Raw genomic sequence first — 15,566 nt, 5'->3', positions numbered from 1 at the left:
CTCCTTCCGTGCCTTGGAGGAGCTTGATTCTTAACAAATGGTCCATGCTCACTCTCAAAGGAAAAAACGCTCTTTGGCAAGAAGAAAAACGGTCCCATATGCAGAGCTTAGACCTGTGGCTGGCTTAGATCAGTCAGCCAGCATCTGTGGTGCACGCCTTTCCAGATCTAAAATACAGAATGCCGTTTCTACTCATATCACGTAAAACGTGTTCTGTATGCGTGTTAGAGAATCGTAATAGAATCTGCGCCTGTTACGCTCAGATCCGTCTCTTGTTTTTCTCATTTCTGCCCAGCCGGGACCCGACCCTGGCGCTCTGTAGGGCCCCCAGAATCCTTGCCTTGGGGGACAGAGGCGCTGAGAGGAGGGGCAGGGCGCGGACAAGAACCGCCTCAGCCCATGGGACGATCCCACCTTGGGAGTGTCACTGCCCCTATTTTACAGGTGAGGAGACGCGGCCTGTCGGAGCGGTCAGAAACCAGTCCCTGACCTGCCCAGCCAACGGGCTTCCTTCCATTCAAATCGTGACTGCCCCGGGAAGAGAAAAATACGCTACTTCTGGGACTCCCAAGGGGAGTCCCCTCGCGCGCGCCCCCGACCTTCCGGCCCTGCAACCGCGGCGACTGGGCCAGACGGCGGCAAACCGGCTCCGCGCCGCCCCCCGCCGCCGCCGCCGACCCGCGCCGCGAGAAGCGCCCTTCCGAGGCCCGCCCGCCCCACCAGCCCCAGCCCCGCCCTCCGAGGGCACATCCACTCCACTTCCGGCCCCGGAAGGAGCCTCCGCCGCCGCAGCAGGTCCGTCTGGCCCGGCCACCCCTTCTGGGCCCCCACACGACAACGGGGTTCTTGGGGCCCCCCGGTGGGCGCCGGAGCGTGACGCACCCCCAGCCGGTCAGACACGTGGGCCCTGGGCCCAGGGGGGTGCCACGGTCGGGGGCCGGCCCCGGGAGGGTCCTGCGCCCCGCACCGCGCCCAACCTGGTTGTGGCGGGCGTGGAGGGTCCTCTGGCCACCTCGCGCGGTCCCGAGACCGGCCTGGCATGAGCTCGGGGGCCGCTTCGCGGCTGCGGGCGCTCCACGGACACCTGGGCTCCCCGGAGGTAGGGGCAGGTCCGGACGCAGGGATCCTGTCCCCTTGTCTGCCTGGGGCTAAAGTTCGCGTGGGGACAGAGCTGGGTTTCGGGGAGAACGAGGACCCTCCCACAGCCAGCAGTGACTGGCTGGAAGAAGGTGCTGAGAGGGGAGGCCTCTGTTCCGGAGATGCCCTTCGTGGCTGGGTGGAGGGGAGGGGTGCCCTAGTATGGGCAGGAGCAGGGAGCTGGTCGGCAATTTTGAGGTCGGGGAGCATTGTATTCAGTGTTAATACCACCGACTCATGGGGCTGACTCAGCAATTCCAACACCCACCCCAGGGTCCAAGGGCAGTTTGGGACTCTGTCCTCTGGGGCTGTTAACTCAAAGGTCGCTGCCTCACCGCAGGGCAGCTGGTACACAGAGGCTGGGCCCACCCTCTCAGCCCTGCCCTTCTCTCATGGCCCAGGGCACAGGGATGGAGTCGCTCAGCAGCCCACTGACCACGCACGTGCTGGACACTGCCTCCGGGCTCCCGGCCCAGGGCCTCTGCCTCCATCTGTCCAGGCTTGAGGAGCATGGCAAGCAGTGGACGGAGCTGAGGAGAAGGTAGGAGGGAGGTCTGGGGCAGGCCAGGAGTCCAGACCACCTCCCACAAGCCCAGGGCCCCTCCTGAGTCCCTGCCTGTGACAGGCCAGGGTGAAGGATCTGACGGCTGGCAAGTATGGGCGCTGAGGGCTGATAGCTGGGCTGACTGCTGACCACCTGGCAGTTTGATTCCCCTCTGCCTTAGGGCATGCACTCCCTGACTGACTGTAGGAGCCTATTTCACCAGGCTGTGTAGGTGAAATGCCAGGTCAGGGCCACAGAACATGCCGGTGCAGCCAGCCCCACACCAACAATGCAGCTGGGGCTGGAGCCAGAGTCTCCGATTCCCTGAAGCGCTGGGTTGGGTAAAGCCCACGGTGGGACGTCATGGCCGAAGCCCAGACTGCCACCCCAATGAAAGGGAGCCTCGTGCGAGGCAGCGCGCTGAACCCTCCTCTCTGCACCCTGTAGGCGGGCGCCACAGCCGCCCCTTTTACAGACTGGGAGACTGAAGCAGCAAGAGACGAGGTGCAAGCGGGGACGCCGCGCCTGGCGGCCAGCCCTCTGCTCCTAGCAGGCCCTGGCCCTGCCCCGGGCCCAGGCTAGCTGGCTTTGTGGCATCTGGCTGGCCCTCTGGAAGAGGCAGTCTTCCCCTGGGGGTGGGGGTGAGGGGTGGGCACCAGCAGTTCAGGACCTGAGGCTATGGAGCTCATCCGCTCCCAGTTAAGTCCTCACAAAAGCTGGGGGTCCAGGTCCCATTTAGTGGTCAGCTCTGGTCTTGAAAGAACACATGGAGGCCAGTGGTGGGGGTGTCATACAGATCCATTCCCAGCCACCATAATCTGCTGGCAAACGCCTGTCTTGGAGTCACTGAACAGACAGACACTTGAAATTATGGGTGGTGGGAACGTGAGGTTTTCCTGGAAGCAACTAAGCAAAGCAACAGGCTCTCAGAACCTGCCAAATATTCAGATACTGTTGACAGGCCACCATGAGGAAGAGAGACCAAGTACAGTTATTGACCCAGAAAGCCATTCATTATATATTAAAAGAAAAATGCAGGATGAATAGTTATATAACATTCATTCTGTTTGTTTGTAAACAAATTTTTGTGCACAGAGAAAATCTGTAGGAATATATGCCAGTTATAAAGTGATTATTGCTTATGGGGCAGACTGTGGGTGGCTCTTTCCTTTTCTCCCTCTCTGTGTTGTGATTTCCTAAGACAGAGCAGTGTTGTCCCTGGACTGCTCCACAACTCCAGGCCCTAGAACTGTCCTGCTGCAGGGCTTGTCCACCCCTGCTCACCCAAGACCAAGTCAGGCTGTGGGGGCATCTGAGGCCACTGCAGGGTGGCTCCTCACCCCTCCCTGACTCTCCCTAGCTACACCAACTCAGATGGCCGCTGCCCAGGGCTCCTGCCACCAGGCCAGATGAAGGCAGGCACCTACAAGCTGTCCTTCGACACTGAGGGCTACTGGAAAAAGAGGGGACAGGAGAGCTTCTACCCATACGTGGAGGTGAGAGCCAGGGACGGAGGCTGTGAATCACCAGGCCCTGCAATGGGCAGGCTGGCCCGCCCCTCCTGCTTCTCCCAGGGTGGTGGCAGGCGGAGTTCCCCTGCTTTGAGCTCACAGAAGAAAGGTGTCTGGGGACTTTACCACAACCTATGCGTCCCTGCCCTGCCCCTGGGTGAGGCTGTGGGGGCAGGGCTAAGGGTAACCCAGGCACTGTGGACAGAGGTGTGCACCTGACCCTGTACAGGTGGACCCTTTGGGATCCTTACCTTTTCCGGTCCTCAACCATCAGCCCCATATGGCCCTTGGGGCTTCTGCCCCTCTCTGTTCCATTCCCTGGCCCACGCTGGGCTGCTGAATTGTCCCTTGGAACACTGGGGCCAGGTTGCTTATATGCTACATGCGGGCCCCTCACTGCTTCCCAATGCCTTCTCTGCTTCTCAGGTTGTTTTCACCATCACAAACGAGACCCACAGATTCCACGTACCCCTGCTGCTGAGCCCATGGTCCTACACCACTTACAGAGGGAGCTAGCGGCCAAGCCACCTTCTCTCTGGCTGACTGCCAAGTGGCCCACGAGCACCAGTCCCATCATCACGGCCCATTGAGCCACCCCCAGCCCTCAGCCGGGCTCTGTGTTCCTCATGGTACATCAGGTCAACTTCGCGTGTGACGGTTGAGCCCCATATTTCCCAGTGGTCGCTATGACTCAGGCGTCAATAAAGTTGGTGCTGGCTTCTGCAAGGCTGCTGCAGTCACTGGGCAGAGCTCGGCTGGTGGTGCCCTGCCCGGATGTGGGAGGAGAAGGGTGGGCATGCACACAGGATGGATAGATAGCATGGAAGAAAGTGGCCAGGGTTGTGGGCCTGGGATGCGTCTCCAGAGCCATGCACCTGAACACATAGCAAACATAAGAAACCTTCATTTGCCAACAATACACATCTGAAAACACATACACGCTGCCCTTGGTGCATGAAAAGTGTCATGTAGGGAATGGTCTCGGGTGGGAGCTATGTCGGGGTGCCCACGAGTCCTGCGGGGCCCTGACCTAGCGTCTGCCCAATCACAGCTGTCTCCAGGGGCTTGAAGCCCACGTTGTCCAGAGGGATCCCAAAGGCCAGAAGCTTCGCCTCATAGGTGCGCAGCAGGTCATTGTGGGCCTGTGGGGACAGAGCAGTGTCAGGAGGGAGCAGGGCCTCAGCTGTGGCTTGCCAGGGGCAGGGGCTGGCAATGCTGAAGCTGACCCTCACTCAGGCACACTCGACTGCATGGAGGGGGCTGGAGTGGGTGATAGTGGAAAACACTCAAGCTGACCTTTACTAGCTGCTCACTCTGTACCAGACTGGTCCTCAGCACTTCTGTGTGCATGGACTCAGGTGGCCCAGGATAGGAGATGCTGCCATTATCCCTGTTTCACAGATGGTGAAACAGACAGGAGGAGCAGACTTGGGGCAGAGCTGTGGTCTGAGCCCACTCCTGGCTCCTTGCCAAGCAGCTGTCCTTCAGGTCCATCATCCCTGACTTCCTGGGCATGGCCTTCTGTGTGCACATGCAAGCCCTCGCTGACCCTCCCAGCCTTATCTAATGGCATCTCTTTCTTGTCCCCAGAGAAGCACCACCAGCCGAGCACCTGTCCCAGAGAGGCTGAGGTCTGGCAGCAGCACTGGGAGGGCCAACACAAACAAGGTTTCTGGACCCCCTCAGGAAAGTGGATGTTTTTAAACTGACTTTCATTGTATCGTTGTAAGGGTTTGAAGAGTTGATGCAATGAAATGCTTGGAGACTGGCTTGACTCAGAGCAAAGGCCCAAAAGGCCTCACTATCCTCACCCCTGCCAGGAAAAGGTTATCTGGGCTTGAGGCTAGGCCCTGGCTGCTGCCCTTCTGTGGGACAGGGACCTCCTGGCGATCAGATACCAGGTTATGGAGATTGCCCCAAGAACAGCACATGCCAGTAAATGGCCCCAACTTTGTGCATCAGGGGACACACACCTAAGGGCAAGTGAAGACCCAGGAATATCTGGTCACCATGGAGCCCAGTGCCAGTGCCAGGCACTGCCAGTCCCATGGCCCAGGACTCTGGGCCGTAACATCCACCCAAAGGATCACAGGTGTATCTGAATCACACTCATGGGGTGGCTGCTCTTGGCAGATGCATGTGCAGGTAGCACCATGTCCACACTCCCCAGAGGCAAAGCCCAGATGGAGCTGTGAACTCAGAGATGGAGCCAGGGGCCCTGGGTGCAGGACCCAGGCCCCTTGGGCTCACGGGATAGAGGACAGCAGGGTCAAGGCACTCACTGCTCACCCCCACCGGCAGGCGGCCTCTGTGCTGAGGCAGATTTCTGGCATGGAAAGGGTGTGCACTTTTCACAGACGCACAAAAGGTGAAGGTTAGACCCTAACTCTCCAGATTGGAGGGCAGTGGGTGTTAGTCTGGGGAGCAAAAGAGGCCCCCTCCAGTCACCCCAGGTCACTGCTGGGGTCTGAAAGCAAGGATCAGACGGGGAGATGGGTAGGGATATGACCCAGACTATGGGACCCTGGGCAGGCACAAAGGGCCTTGGGCTAGTCTGTCCAGGCACCCTCCTCAGAGGGATAAATCGGGTGCAGTCTGCGGTGAGGGAGCAGCCCTGAGGGACAGTTGGAGGAGCACCCTCATACCTTGCAGACCCTGGCCAGCTCGTACTGCAAGTCCTTGATGGTGGTGTTCTTTGATTCCAGAATGTCCTGAGGAGAGAGGTAGGCCAGGAAGATGGGGTGGGTGGGGGCTGGGGGCATTGGCAGGGGACCTCAGATGACAGGGAGGAGTAGCCCGGCTCCACCAACACATAATCCACAGAGAGCGGCCAGTTGCACGGGACGGTGTTCAAGGGAGGCAGGGTCTGCCTCTCCATGAGCAAACGGTCCGAACAGTGAAAAGCGAGGCCTAGAGGTTGCAGAGTGGCAGGACTGGTGTGTTCTGGAGTCACTGATGCCAACCATGGCCCAGGGAAGCCCCCTGAGGCCGCTGGGACTCACCTCCACAAGGGGTTCCCTCCCACCAAGCCAGGTAACTGACCAGGAAAGGCAGGCTCACCCTCGGTCCCTGGGGAATATGCAGTGACCGTCATGGGTGGGACTGGTTTTTGTTTTTTGGGTTTTTTGCAGGGTGGTGGGATTTTTTTGGCATTTGCTTTTTAAGAGCTTACAAAAATGACAGGTTTTGGGGGCTTTTATCTATCGGTTTGAACAGGACTATTTTTTAGCCCACTCCTGGTGACTGCTGGCAACATAGGGCCTCATCAGGCTCCTCGACCCTTCTCAAGAGAGGCAGAAAAGCCCTCCCCTCGCTGACGGCCTCACTTCTTGCCTCCAGTGATCATGGTGCCTCACAGACACATAGCAACAACGACAGAGATGAGCCCCCAGGCCAGGACCACAGAGCTGCTACCTAGACGAAGCCCCTCCTAAGCACTGCACAACCCAGGCCCTGAGAGCCATCCCAGGTGACTTAGATCCCACAGGCCCACAGAGCATAGCCCCACCACTTCCTGATGAGCCGACTCCTGGTTTCAGCCAGAAGCAGGCGCAAGGCACCTCAGACTCCCTAGCCCCTCCTCGTCGGTGCCCACCTGCTCCCCTCCTGCCCTCCAGTTTCTGCCTGTGCCACAGTGGGCTCTCTCTGATCCAGTGTGCCCTGCCAGGAAGCTTCTGTGGTTCCCCACTGGCCCCAAACTCAGGCACAGCTGACAGGCTTCAGGATTGGCCCCCCCCAGCTGGTTCTGCTCCCCTTAGCTCACAACGCGGGCAGCAGTACGAGGCTCACAAGTGTACAACAGCACCAAGTGGGAGCTGCAGGTCTCAGACAAAGGCCAGGCAGGGAGCAAGCCAGCCTGGAGTGCTTTAAATAAAGACTAGGTGACCTGACACGAAGTTTAATCTCTGGGACTGAGGGTCATGTGGGCAGAGGGGTTTCTGTTCCGCCAAGAATGGTGTTGACAAATCACCTTAAAAATGCTGCCTGTGCTATTTCTCAGAATAAAACACCTGAACAGACAGTGAGGTGACCCAGAAGGGAGGAAGATCAGAGACAGGTGCCTCCACACTGAAAGGATCTCTCTGAAACAAGCCAGCCTCCCCTGCCAGGCCTCTCAACAGAGACGTGGAGGCCAGCTGCATTTTCAGGCGCCGGCCCACACCTGTGTCTGTCTCGCAGGCCCCCAAGGGAGCTGAACCTGGGACTGCCTCAAGCCTGGCAGCTGTGGGTCATGCAGAGGGCCAGGACCCCAGCACCAGCCATGCCCCCTGGCAGCATCCAAGACCTTGTTCAGCATCACCCTTTCTTTCTGTAATGACCCCCAGTGAGGTCCAGGAAGCAGCTCCAGGTAAGAGATGACCTGCCAGGTGTTATCAGGGCTTCCGGCTGCTGGGTCAAAGGCAGCAGCCAGCAGCGGCCTGATCCTCTGCCAGCCCAGCTGGCCCATGGGAGCCGAGCCTCATCTCTCCTGTTTACTGCTGTCCCCCTGCCTAGAATGGCCCAGCACAGAGGAGCATTGCAAGTGACCATGGATGTGAGTGCACAGATGCTCTACCCTCTGCTCAGACCTAACTCCCTCTGGGAAGCCTTCCCCAGCACTCACCACAAAGGCATGCCCAGAGCCCTGCAATTCCCCCATCGTGACTGCCCACAGCCCAAACCAGCACATCTTAGCGCCATAGGCCAGCCACAATGGCAGCAGCCTTGGCTGAAAGCTCAGGAGACTCAGCCGTGTCTGGGGCCTGTGTCTGGGTTTGTCACCAGATGCACTAGGACCTCCAGTTGAGAGGTTTGGAGTAGCTCAAGAGACCCAGGATCATACTTTTCTTGAGAACTGGACAGGTAGTTGGCCTGGGGGCTAGAAGGTGCTGAGAGGTCAAGGTGGGAGTTGGGGAGGAGCTGAGGGACAAACCCATGAGAGCGAGCGAGCGTAGGAGCCTGATGGTGGCACACACAGGTCCCCATCCATGACCAGGTCAGCCAATGTCTCCAGTGGAATGAGAGGCTGGACATGCACAGGATTTTGCCAGGAGATGAGTGACAGCCACCAAATGGGGCAGGAGCAGGCGGCCAGCCCAGCCCGGCCCTAGGACCCTTCCGGGACTCACCTCCAGCCTGCAGGACACGAGGGTCAAAGCCGCGGGGTCCAGGTTGGAGGCGGCCAGTGCCTCGTTGAGCTGCACCTCCTTCTTCTCCACAGCAGTGCTCAGTGCCTGCAGCTTGCGTTCCAGCACCAGGTTCCTGAAGCCTGCTTTCTGCTGCACCTCCAGGATGGCCGCGGTGAACTTCCCGTAGAGCTCGTCCCGCTCCTGCTCCACCTGCAGGGGCAGGTTGTGGTGGGTGACAAGGCCGCCTGCCCCAGGGGCACCCTCACTGGTGAACAGCTCCACCTACCTCTGCCCCTGGGCCAGAAACACCACTTCGTTAGAGCAACTGAGCCTGAACCCTAACCTTTCAGCAGTGCCCACCGGTGGGCACGTGGGTCTGTCTCTGCATACCCCTACTCTGTGGGACAGGATTAATGGTGCACAGCTGTCCACACCAGAAAGCAGGAGGAAACACTAACTGGGCCCACCTCTACTAAGAGGTTTCGGGAAGTACCGGGACACCCTGTTGTAAGAGCTCGAAAGGCCCCAGAAGGGTTGGGGCCAGCCCTGCCCTGAGTTTGGGCAATGGGCTCAGGACAGACACGTCCCTGAATGCCCCTATGTGAGATCCAGGGCCTAAAACTCCGGCAAGCAATGTTTGGGGTGGAGGCCTGGCCTCTTGAGGGCCCACTCCCCCTGCCAGCCCCCGATTTTAGAACCCCACATACGTAGACATGCCCCACAAAAGGCACATCTAGAGAACAGCCCTGGAGCCAACTGCCTGTCAGTCACTGAAAATGCTCTTGTCCTCCCCTCCGGCACTTTAGCTGGGCAGCGCAAAAGAACCGAGGCTGCGTAGGAAGGGAATACCTCTTGATCACTTCCCCAGAGGCCACCATGTGAACATCCGATATGACTCCTTCCAGAACAGTCTCTACATGTGCAAGTGTATTACTGCTGGAAGGAGAGGAGGATGGTGCTAAAGCCATGTAGAACCTTCTCTTTCCAACCACTGTGAAGGAATTCCTACATCTGTTTCCATCCACTTCCATGCCTTTGGTCTTTAAAACCTGTTGACTAATCTGCATCCTCAGTTTTCTAAGACTTAGACACATACCACAAACACATTCACATAGAAGAGCAGGTGACAGAGCACAGGCCTCTGCTCCCGTCCGCTTTCTCCTCCCCGACTCAATCCACCTGAACTCGCAAGGAGAGATGTCTCCCTGGCTTCCCTACGACCCTTCTGAGGCACCTTAGAAGAAGGTGAGTCTAGGGCTAGCAGATGATGGATGTTCCGGAGGACTTGGCCCATTCCTCCGTCGGTCTGTGACCGTGAATTCCAACTAGGTGGAGAAGGAACAATGACCTGTACCAACAAAGAGCTCAGAGTGATGGGCCTGCTCTGTCCTGTGATGAAGGGCCAACCCTTGGCAGAACTAGAAACTGCTCAGAGGCACGAAGTGTGCCAGTCACCAGCAATCTCAGAGCAGCACAATTTAATGAGACATTTTCCACCTAATCACTCAGCAATGTTTTGAATCAATTAGAGGTGGTGCAGGGGTGAGGTGGCCCCTGGGCCCTTTGGGTGGCATCATACTCAGAATAGCCCTCTGGGCAGATGCTATCCAAATTCTGAACCAAACCCTCTGGCCCAGCTACAAAGTGACTTTCAGAAACAGAAAGCTGAGTGAGGGTGACGTTGCTCAAAAGGTAACAGTGGCAGCCAAGGTCTGAAATGGATGTTTGTCCCAGGGGACTGGCTAAAGGATGCAGCCTTCTGACGGAGCGTCGGCCAGCCATCTGGAGAGACACACAGCACAGTGTGACGTTGGAAAGGCATCACGTTTGAGATGTGACCCCACTTGGGAAGCACCAAGTCACCCCTAGTAGGACATGCATGATGACATCTGCAAGGAGACTCGAAGCTATTACCCCCTCTGAGGCCCAATGTGGAGCGACAGGAGGGCCTCTTAGACCTCAGGATCCTCCAACTTCTCTACAATGCATACACAATACCTTAGTGCTTAGACACATGCACATACCTGAGAAAGACCCTTGCTGCGAGGGGCCAGAAGTAGGAGGTACAACTCTATACCAGAGAACCTACTCTTTGTGGGACCCCCAGGCCTTCTATAGAATGTACCACAGGTTTTAGCCTCTTATAAGCTGCCTGGAATGAGGGGTGGGCAACAGGATTCCTTCCCAGCTTTTAAACCCAGAAACCCAGCCACGGCATCAAGGTCCCAGCCTGCTGACTGCCAAGCCATCCCAGAGCCCAGAGCCTCCTAACCTTCATGAACCGCTGCTCCAGAATCTCGTGCTCCCACTTCAGGCCCTTCAGCTCTTTCTCTGTCACTTTCAAACGTGCTTTTGTGCACTAGAGAGAAAATGGGGATGTGGGGGATAGAAAGCGTCCAGGTTCGGGCATCCCCATAATGCAGGCTCCTGGGAGATCTTCAGGAGGAAATGGCGCAAAGACACAGGAAGCTGAGTCCCACATGGCAGGCTGGTGAGACCTGCCTCCCAGAACATGCACCAACTTTACTGCGCCCCCAGGACACCAACCAGAGAAAGGTGAGATTCAGCCCCACCTCCTGCCCTAAGGGCCACGCCCTGATCTGGGCCTCAGGAGACATTTTGCTGATGCTCCTCCTTGTCCAAGCCCAGGGTAAGGTGCCGAGGAGGGAGATGAATTCTGGAGGAAACTCACAGCCAGAATCTGCTTGTCCCTCTCATAGTTCCGGAGCTTCTTCTGCATCTCGCTCATTTCATCCCGAGCCTCCTGGAGAGGGTCTGCCAGGCGCTTGTTCTGCATGGACACCTCTGTCATCTGCTTCTCAAGGTGGTCCTCCTTCTTGCGCATGTCCTCCATCTGCTCCTGTTGCACAAACCCAGGTGCAGGAAGGCTCAGCAGGCCTTCTGAGCGGGGGGCCCCAAGCTCTCCTGTGCAAAAGAACATTCCTGCAGCTGCAGGTGCACCAAAGATCTTGTTGTATAATCAGAGTATGTCTGCTTGGTTTTAGCTTATGCTGAACTTTCTAGGAATGCAGCTTTCAAGCAGAGAGTGTGCTTTGCTCAGGGTCTCCCAAGGGGTGGGCATTCTCCATCATGGAAACAAGACAGTGACACCCACCTGTGTGGGCCATGCTGTGGTTCTGAATGCAGCTGCATACAAGCCTTTACCTATCAAAATGCATGCTGTTTTATTAGGTCCCCTTCCACGCTACAGTTAGGGCTACATCTTGGTTGTTTTCAGCTACAGGCGTAGGAAGGTTACATTCTCTCACTGTGAATCTCAGTAGAGGACAGTGGAGGGACATTGTCAGGTATGTCTATCAGCAGAGGTGCTGGATCTGAGGGGGTTCAGCCCAGCCCAGCCAGCCCCTGTGCAGCACCTTGAGGGAGTTGATGAGGGCCAGATTGTTGAGGGTGATGTCGTTGTAGTAGTTCTTGATGTCTGCGAAGGCCTCCTCGTGGCGCTGCATCAGCATGTTGATCTGGCCGTTCTTCCTCTCCTCTACCTCATGGATCTCAGTCTTTCTCCGTAGGTCCAGCTCATCCCTAAGCATCTTCATCTTCTTATCATACTTGGCCTCAATTTCTGAAAGGCAGCAGCATACAGAGCAGCTTAGCAGAGGAAGAACAGGCGGGCCTGTAGCTACAAGAATAGATGGAACCTGTAAACAGGGCCCAAGAACACCCACCAGGATGAAAGCTGTGCCAACAAGCTCCGCCAAAGCACAGAATGGGCTTAGGTGGAACTTTTTCTGCAGATGCTCGCAGATGACACATCCAGCGCACACTGCTGTCTGCCTTCTTTTGCCTGCGGCAGGCATTGCTAATCAATCTCCGCACTAGGGCTCCCCAAGCAGAGTGTCAGCTGATCCCAATGGCCAGTCAACGTATGGGGCTTTATTAGTAAAGCAGACAGATTTCAGAAATGGGAGTCTCTTCAGGCCAGAAGCCACGAAAGAGACTGTTCTAAGCATGCTGCCCACAAGACTGAATAACTGCCTCCTACTTTTAACTGACGATTTGTGCCAGGAATGGGGAAGTGGGTGGTAATCACAGCCTCCCCAACTCGCATAGAAACAAGTTGTTCGAGATCCTGAGTGCCCCATCATCCTTGGAAACACGTACTCCCTCTCTGCACATATAGGCTGCTTCGACCCAATTATTTGCCCTGGAGGTGACTAAACCTCTGACGGCTGTCTTACAAGGTGCATGTGGGAAACTGACCTCGCACTTGCCTCTCAAAGTCATTCCGCATCTTGGTGGTCTCTTCTGTGTGTTTCTGCAGAGGCGGGAGCAGATGATCACTACATGACAGAGAAGCTGCCCCTGCTCCTCACTGGTATGGAGAAACCAGCTCGGTAAACCCTGCTGCTTCTTGGGGGCACTGGGCTCCCCTCATCCCTGACCTCATGGACCAACCTCCGAACAACACGATTTTGGTAACTTCCACATTCATAACTCACTCCCCTTGGCTAAAGTCCTTAGAGACTGAAGCAGGCATTGCTCGGGAACCCACCCACAGGCTGGAGGTCAGCAGCCACATCTACACAGGGCTGCAGACTCTCTCTAGGTGCCTGCTAACCTGCTTCATCTGTGGCCTGGAACAGCATTACAAATTATTTTAATTCTTATTACATATAAAAATGTTGAGGAAAAATTTAGATTATTTTTTGTAACAGTATTTTTATACAAAGGGGAACTCTGACCAAGTAACTACTCCATATCCAGGCCTCCAGTGAGCAGACAGCCTCTTATCACAAAATTCATTGGAAACCAGCCCGTTCTGTGCTTCTGTTAGGAAAGACCAAACATCTCCTGAGGGTCCAACAGTTCACTCTCAGGCTTTGCTGCAGAGTCTGCAATGTTGCTGATTCTTTTCCTGATTCAGCTGAGGCTCCGCTGCCTCCAGGCATGGAGCAACTGTACTGACAGTCTTCCACAGCCAGGAAGAACCTTTGCAAACCAAATTCAGACATACCCTCCCTCTACCCAAATCCCAAGGCTTTCTGACTCATCCAGGGTTAAAGGCCTGTCTCCATTGTGCCCTTTGGGTTCAAAAAGCCCTGGCCTGTCTCCCCAGCCTCCCTGCCCCTCCGGCCTTCTTGCTGGCTCACCCCCGTACTCCGGGCCTGGTCTCCTCCAGCCTGGCTTAGCCCCGACCTCCTTCCAGCCTGGGCTCAAACGCCATCTCCTCAGTGAGGCACTCCCAAAACTCCTTACAGAGAAAAGTAGAAGGCCCAGTCGGCCTTCACCTTAGCTCTTCCTACAGCAGCTGTGCCCACAGATGTACTGGCATCCAGTGTCAGAAACTCCTGTTTTGTCTTCCGTCTCATGTTTGTGTCTCCTTTTTGGACCGTCAGCCACGATGGGCAGTCATTTTGCCAGTTTTACTCCCTGTATGTCCCCAGAGATCAGAACAGGTCCTGGAATCTCCAGGCACCTAGCAAATTAATTTCAACCTCCTGGAACACTCCTGGCTCTCAGGACCAAAATGTCTCAAAAGCCAACCAGGTGCTCATGGCTAACTGCCATGGCCACCTAGGGGCTCACGTGCTAGACACTCTGATGATGTGTTTCTAAACACACCTGATGTGCTCCCTGGGAAAGCGGCTGGGTGTCAGGTGTCAGCAGCATGTGGCGAGGGACCCTGAGCTGGATTTTCCTTTTCGAAGTCAATTTGTTGCTCAAGTCTAGGACAGAATTCTGCTCTGGGCCCCCAAATAGGGTTTGTGTGGCTGAGTGTTTTTTAAAAAATTTTCAGTTAGTTGCCAAAACACGGTAGTTTTTCAACGAAAATACGAAGTTCCAGTTATTTCAAGTACACTGGAGCTCTCTGTCCCCAGCAACTGCTGCTGGGCACTCAACACCCTGGCACCTACCAGCCGCAGGTTCTTCACCACCACCTCACTGGCCAGCTCCTGCTCCTTGAGTTCAACCTTGAGTGCCCGCATGTCTTTGCGCAGCACACCCTCCTGAGTACGGTGCTCCTTCTGCGCCAGCTTCATGGCTACCGTGCCCTCGGCCTTCATCTCCGTCAGGTTGTTCTGATGCTCATACAGCAGGTGCTTCACCTTCTGCTTGTAGACCTGTAGGCAGGAGACAGTGCCTGCTCACCTGCACATGCACACACCAGCACATACCTGCTCACCTGCAGCACCTGCTCTTTTATTAAAAAATCCTTCAGGTTCCCAAGGTACAGGACACAAAGGGCTGTGATCCTCAAAGCAACAAGAGAAAACGACCTCTCGTCTTGGCCCTCGGCTCATCTGGTGACTCCGGAAGGGATTGACTCACCTTGATCTCAACCTGGTGCCTCTCCTCGGCCTCCTCCATCTCCCGGTCTTTGTTCCGCAGCGCAGCCTTCTTCTCCTCCAGCTGCCTCCGCGTGATCTCCCAGAAGGTGTGGATTTTGTCCCGCTCCAACTGGAAGTAGTTGCGCTCCTGCCGCTCCCGGTCCAGCTCCTCCCGGATGCGGCTGACGTGCTCCTCCACCTGACCGGGCAGAGTGGGGCCCACCCATTGCAAAGGGCGCATGAATGGAGAAAGGCAAGGGACGAAGAAGGAGGGGCCGCTCTCACTAAACCTAAGAGCTCAAAGAAGTTAAAATACGATGCTAGGAAGGCTGCAGGGACAGAACAGATTCAGCAGAAATCTCTTGAATTTGACCAATGATCAAAAAATGATTAAGTTCTTTCAACCATTCCTGAGAATTTATACTGAAGAAATTTCTCAAATGAATGCAGGATCTGTTCAAAGAGCTCGGCTACTGGGACAATGTGGTGTTGCAGCCCATTTCCCACACGGCCATCCCACTGACCTCTTCAAAACAATTGAACCCGGCACCCTCCGCTTAAATTGCCAGTGGTTTCCCTGTGTATAAAATGAAGGCGCTCTACAGAAGATGACTGGTTAGCCAGAGACGGGTAAGATTCCTCAAGGGAGGAACAACCTAAGACAGGCACAGTCGCAGGGGGCCCATCAGGTGAGGAATTGGGGATCAACAGAGGTGAGGCTTAGAACTTCACCCCCACTGTTTTGAGAGAAATCTTCTGCATCCGTGGATGTTCTATTGCCCTTGACTAGCTTGGAGTAACACTTAGTCTACAGGCACACACCTGATCATCTACATTTGCTCTCTTACAGCACTAAACTATGTTTTCTACCTTTATCTTGCATCTACCTACCACTTCCTGCATTTTACTAAAAATAATAATAATAAAGAGAGAAATGTGGTATCCACATATAGATCAAGTATAAAAATCGAACGAA

General features: G+C 55.8%; 2 protein-coding genes and 1 long non-coding RNA gene across 20 annotated transcripts in view; 2 read left to right on the top strand and 1 right to left on the bottom strand.

Annotated features, from left to right (window-relative positions):
- Positions 1 to 288: 288 nt before the first annotated feature.
- Positions 289 to 3,918, top strand: LOC108398340 (5-hydroxyisourate hydrolase-like). 11 transcript variants are annotated; one of them, XM_017662262.3, is made up of 4 exons: positions 289 to 444; positions 1,539 to 1,678; positions 3,042 to 3,177; positions 3,619 to 3,918. In XM_017662262.3, exons 1-4 carry the CDS (start codon positions 400 to 402, stop codon positions 3,706 to 3,708), a joined length of 411 nt encoding a protein of 136 aa, XP_017517751.1. In that variant the 5' UTR covers positions 289 to 399; the 3' UTR covers positions 3,709 to 3,918. The 11 variants fall into 11 exon arrangements, with proteins under 11 accessions (XP_017517751.1, XP_017517753.1, XP_036849835.1 ...); XM_017662264.3 differs by having other exon boundaries at positions 316 to 444; positions 1,546 to 1,678; XM_036993940.2 differs by lacking the exon at positions 289 to 444 and adding an exon at positions 671 to 795.
- The window catches only part of DRC4 (dynein regulatory complex subunit 4), a 51,252-nt gene continuing 38,409 nt past the window's right edge, over positions 2,724 to 15,566 (bottom strand). For 6 of the 8 annotated variants that reach the window (XM_036993919.2, XM_017662233.3, XM_017662232.3 and 3 more), the window contains 9 exons: positions 14,592 to 14,789; positions 14,177 to 14,383; positions 12,522 to 12,576; positions 11,678 to 11,883; positions 10,993 to 11,160; positions 10,573 to 10,659; positions 8,301 to 8,510; positions 5,838 to 5,903; positions 4,079 to 4,334 (listed from right to left, as the gene is read on the bottom strand). In XM_036993919.2, coding sequence (XP_036849814.1) covers positions 4,185 to 4,334; positions 5,838 to 5,903; positions 8,301 to 8,510; positions 10,573 to 10,659; positions 10,993 to 11,160; positions 11,678 to 11,883; positions 12,522 to 12,576; positions 14,177 to 14,383; positions 14,592 to 14,789 — 1,347 coding nt within the window. In that variant the 3' untranslated portion in view covers positions 4,079 to 4,184. The other 2 variants (XM_073226815.1, XM_017662238.3) reach the window with 2 other exon arrangements.
- Positions 6,231 to 14,621, top strand: LOC118967548 (uncharacterized). The gene is made up of 3 exons (XR_012126977.1): positions 6,231 to 7,540; positions 12,583 to 12,736; positions 14,482 to 14,621. It is a non-coding gene; the product is annotated as an uncharacterized lncRNA (long non-coding RNA).

This window comes from Manis javanica, chromosome 17 (genome assembly GCF_040802235.1).
Source record: "Manis javanica isolate MJ-LG chromosome 17, MJ_LKY, whole genome shotgun sequence".
Lineage (NCBI taxonomy): Eukaryota > Metazoa > Chordata > Mammalia > Pholidota > Manidae > Manis > Manis javanica.
This window is presented reverse-complemented; position numbering and strand designations above follow the sequence as displayed.

What these genes read in the sequence shown, in the direction of transcription:
- LOC108398340 (XM_017662261.3), top strand. Translation starts at nt 1,040, where the DNA reads ATGAGCTCGGGGGCCGCTTCGCGGCTGCGGGCGCTCCACGGACACCTG. An exon ending in GACACCTGGGCTCCCCGGAG is followed by an intron (nt 1,100 to 1,538) that starts GTAGGGGCAGGT and finishes CTCATGGCCCAG; the next exon opens with GGCACAGGGATGGAGTCGCT. An exon ending in TGGACGGAGCTGAGGAGAAG is followed by an intron (nt 1,679 to 3,041) that starts GTAGGAGGGAGG and finishes GACTCTCCCTAG; the next exon opens with CTACACCAACTCAGATGGCC.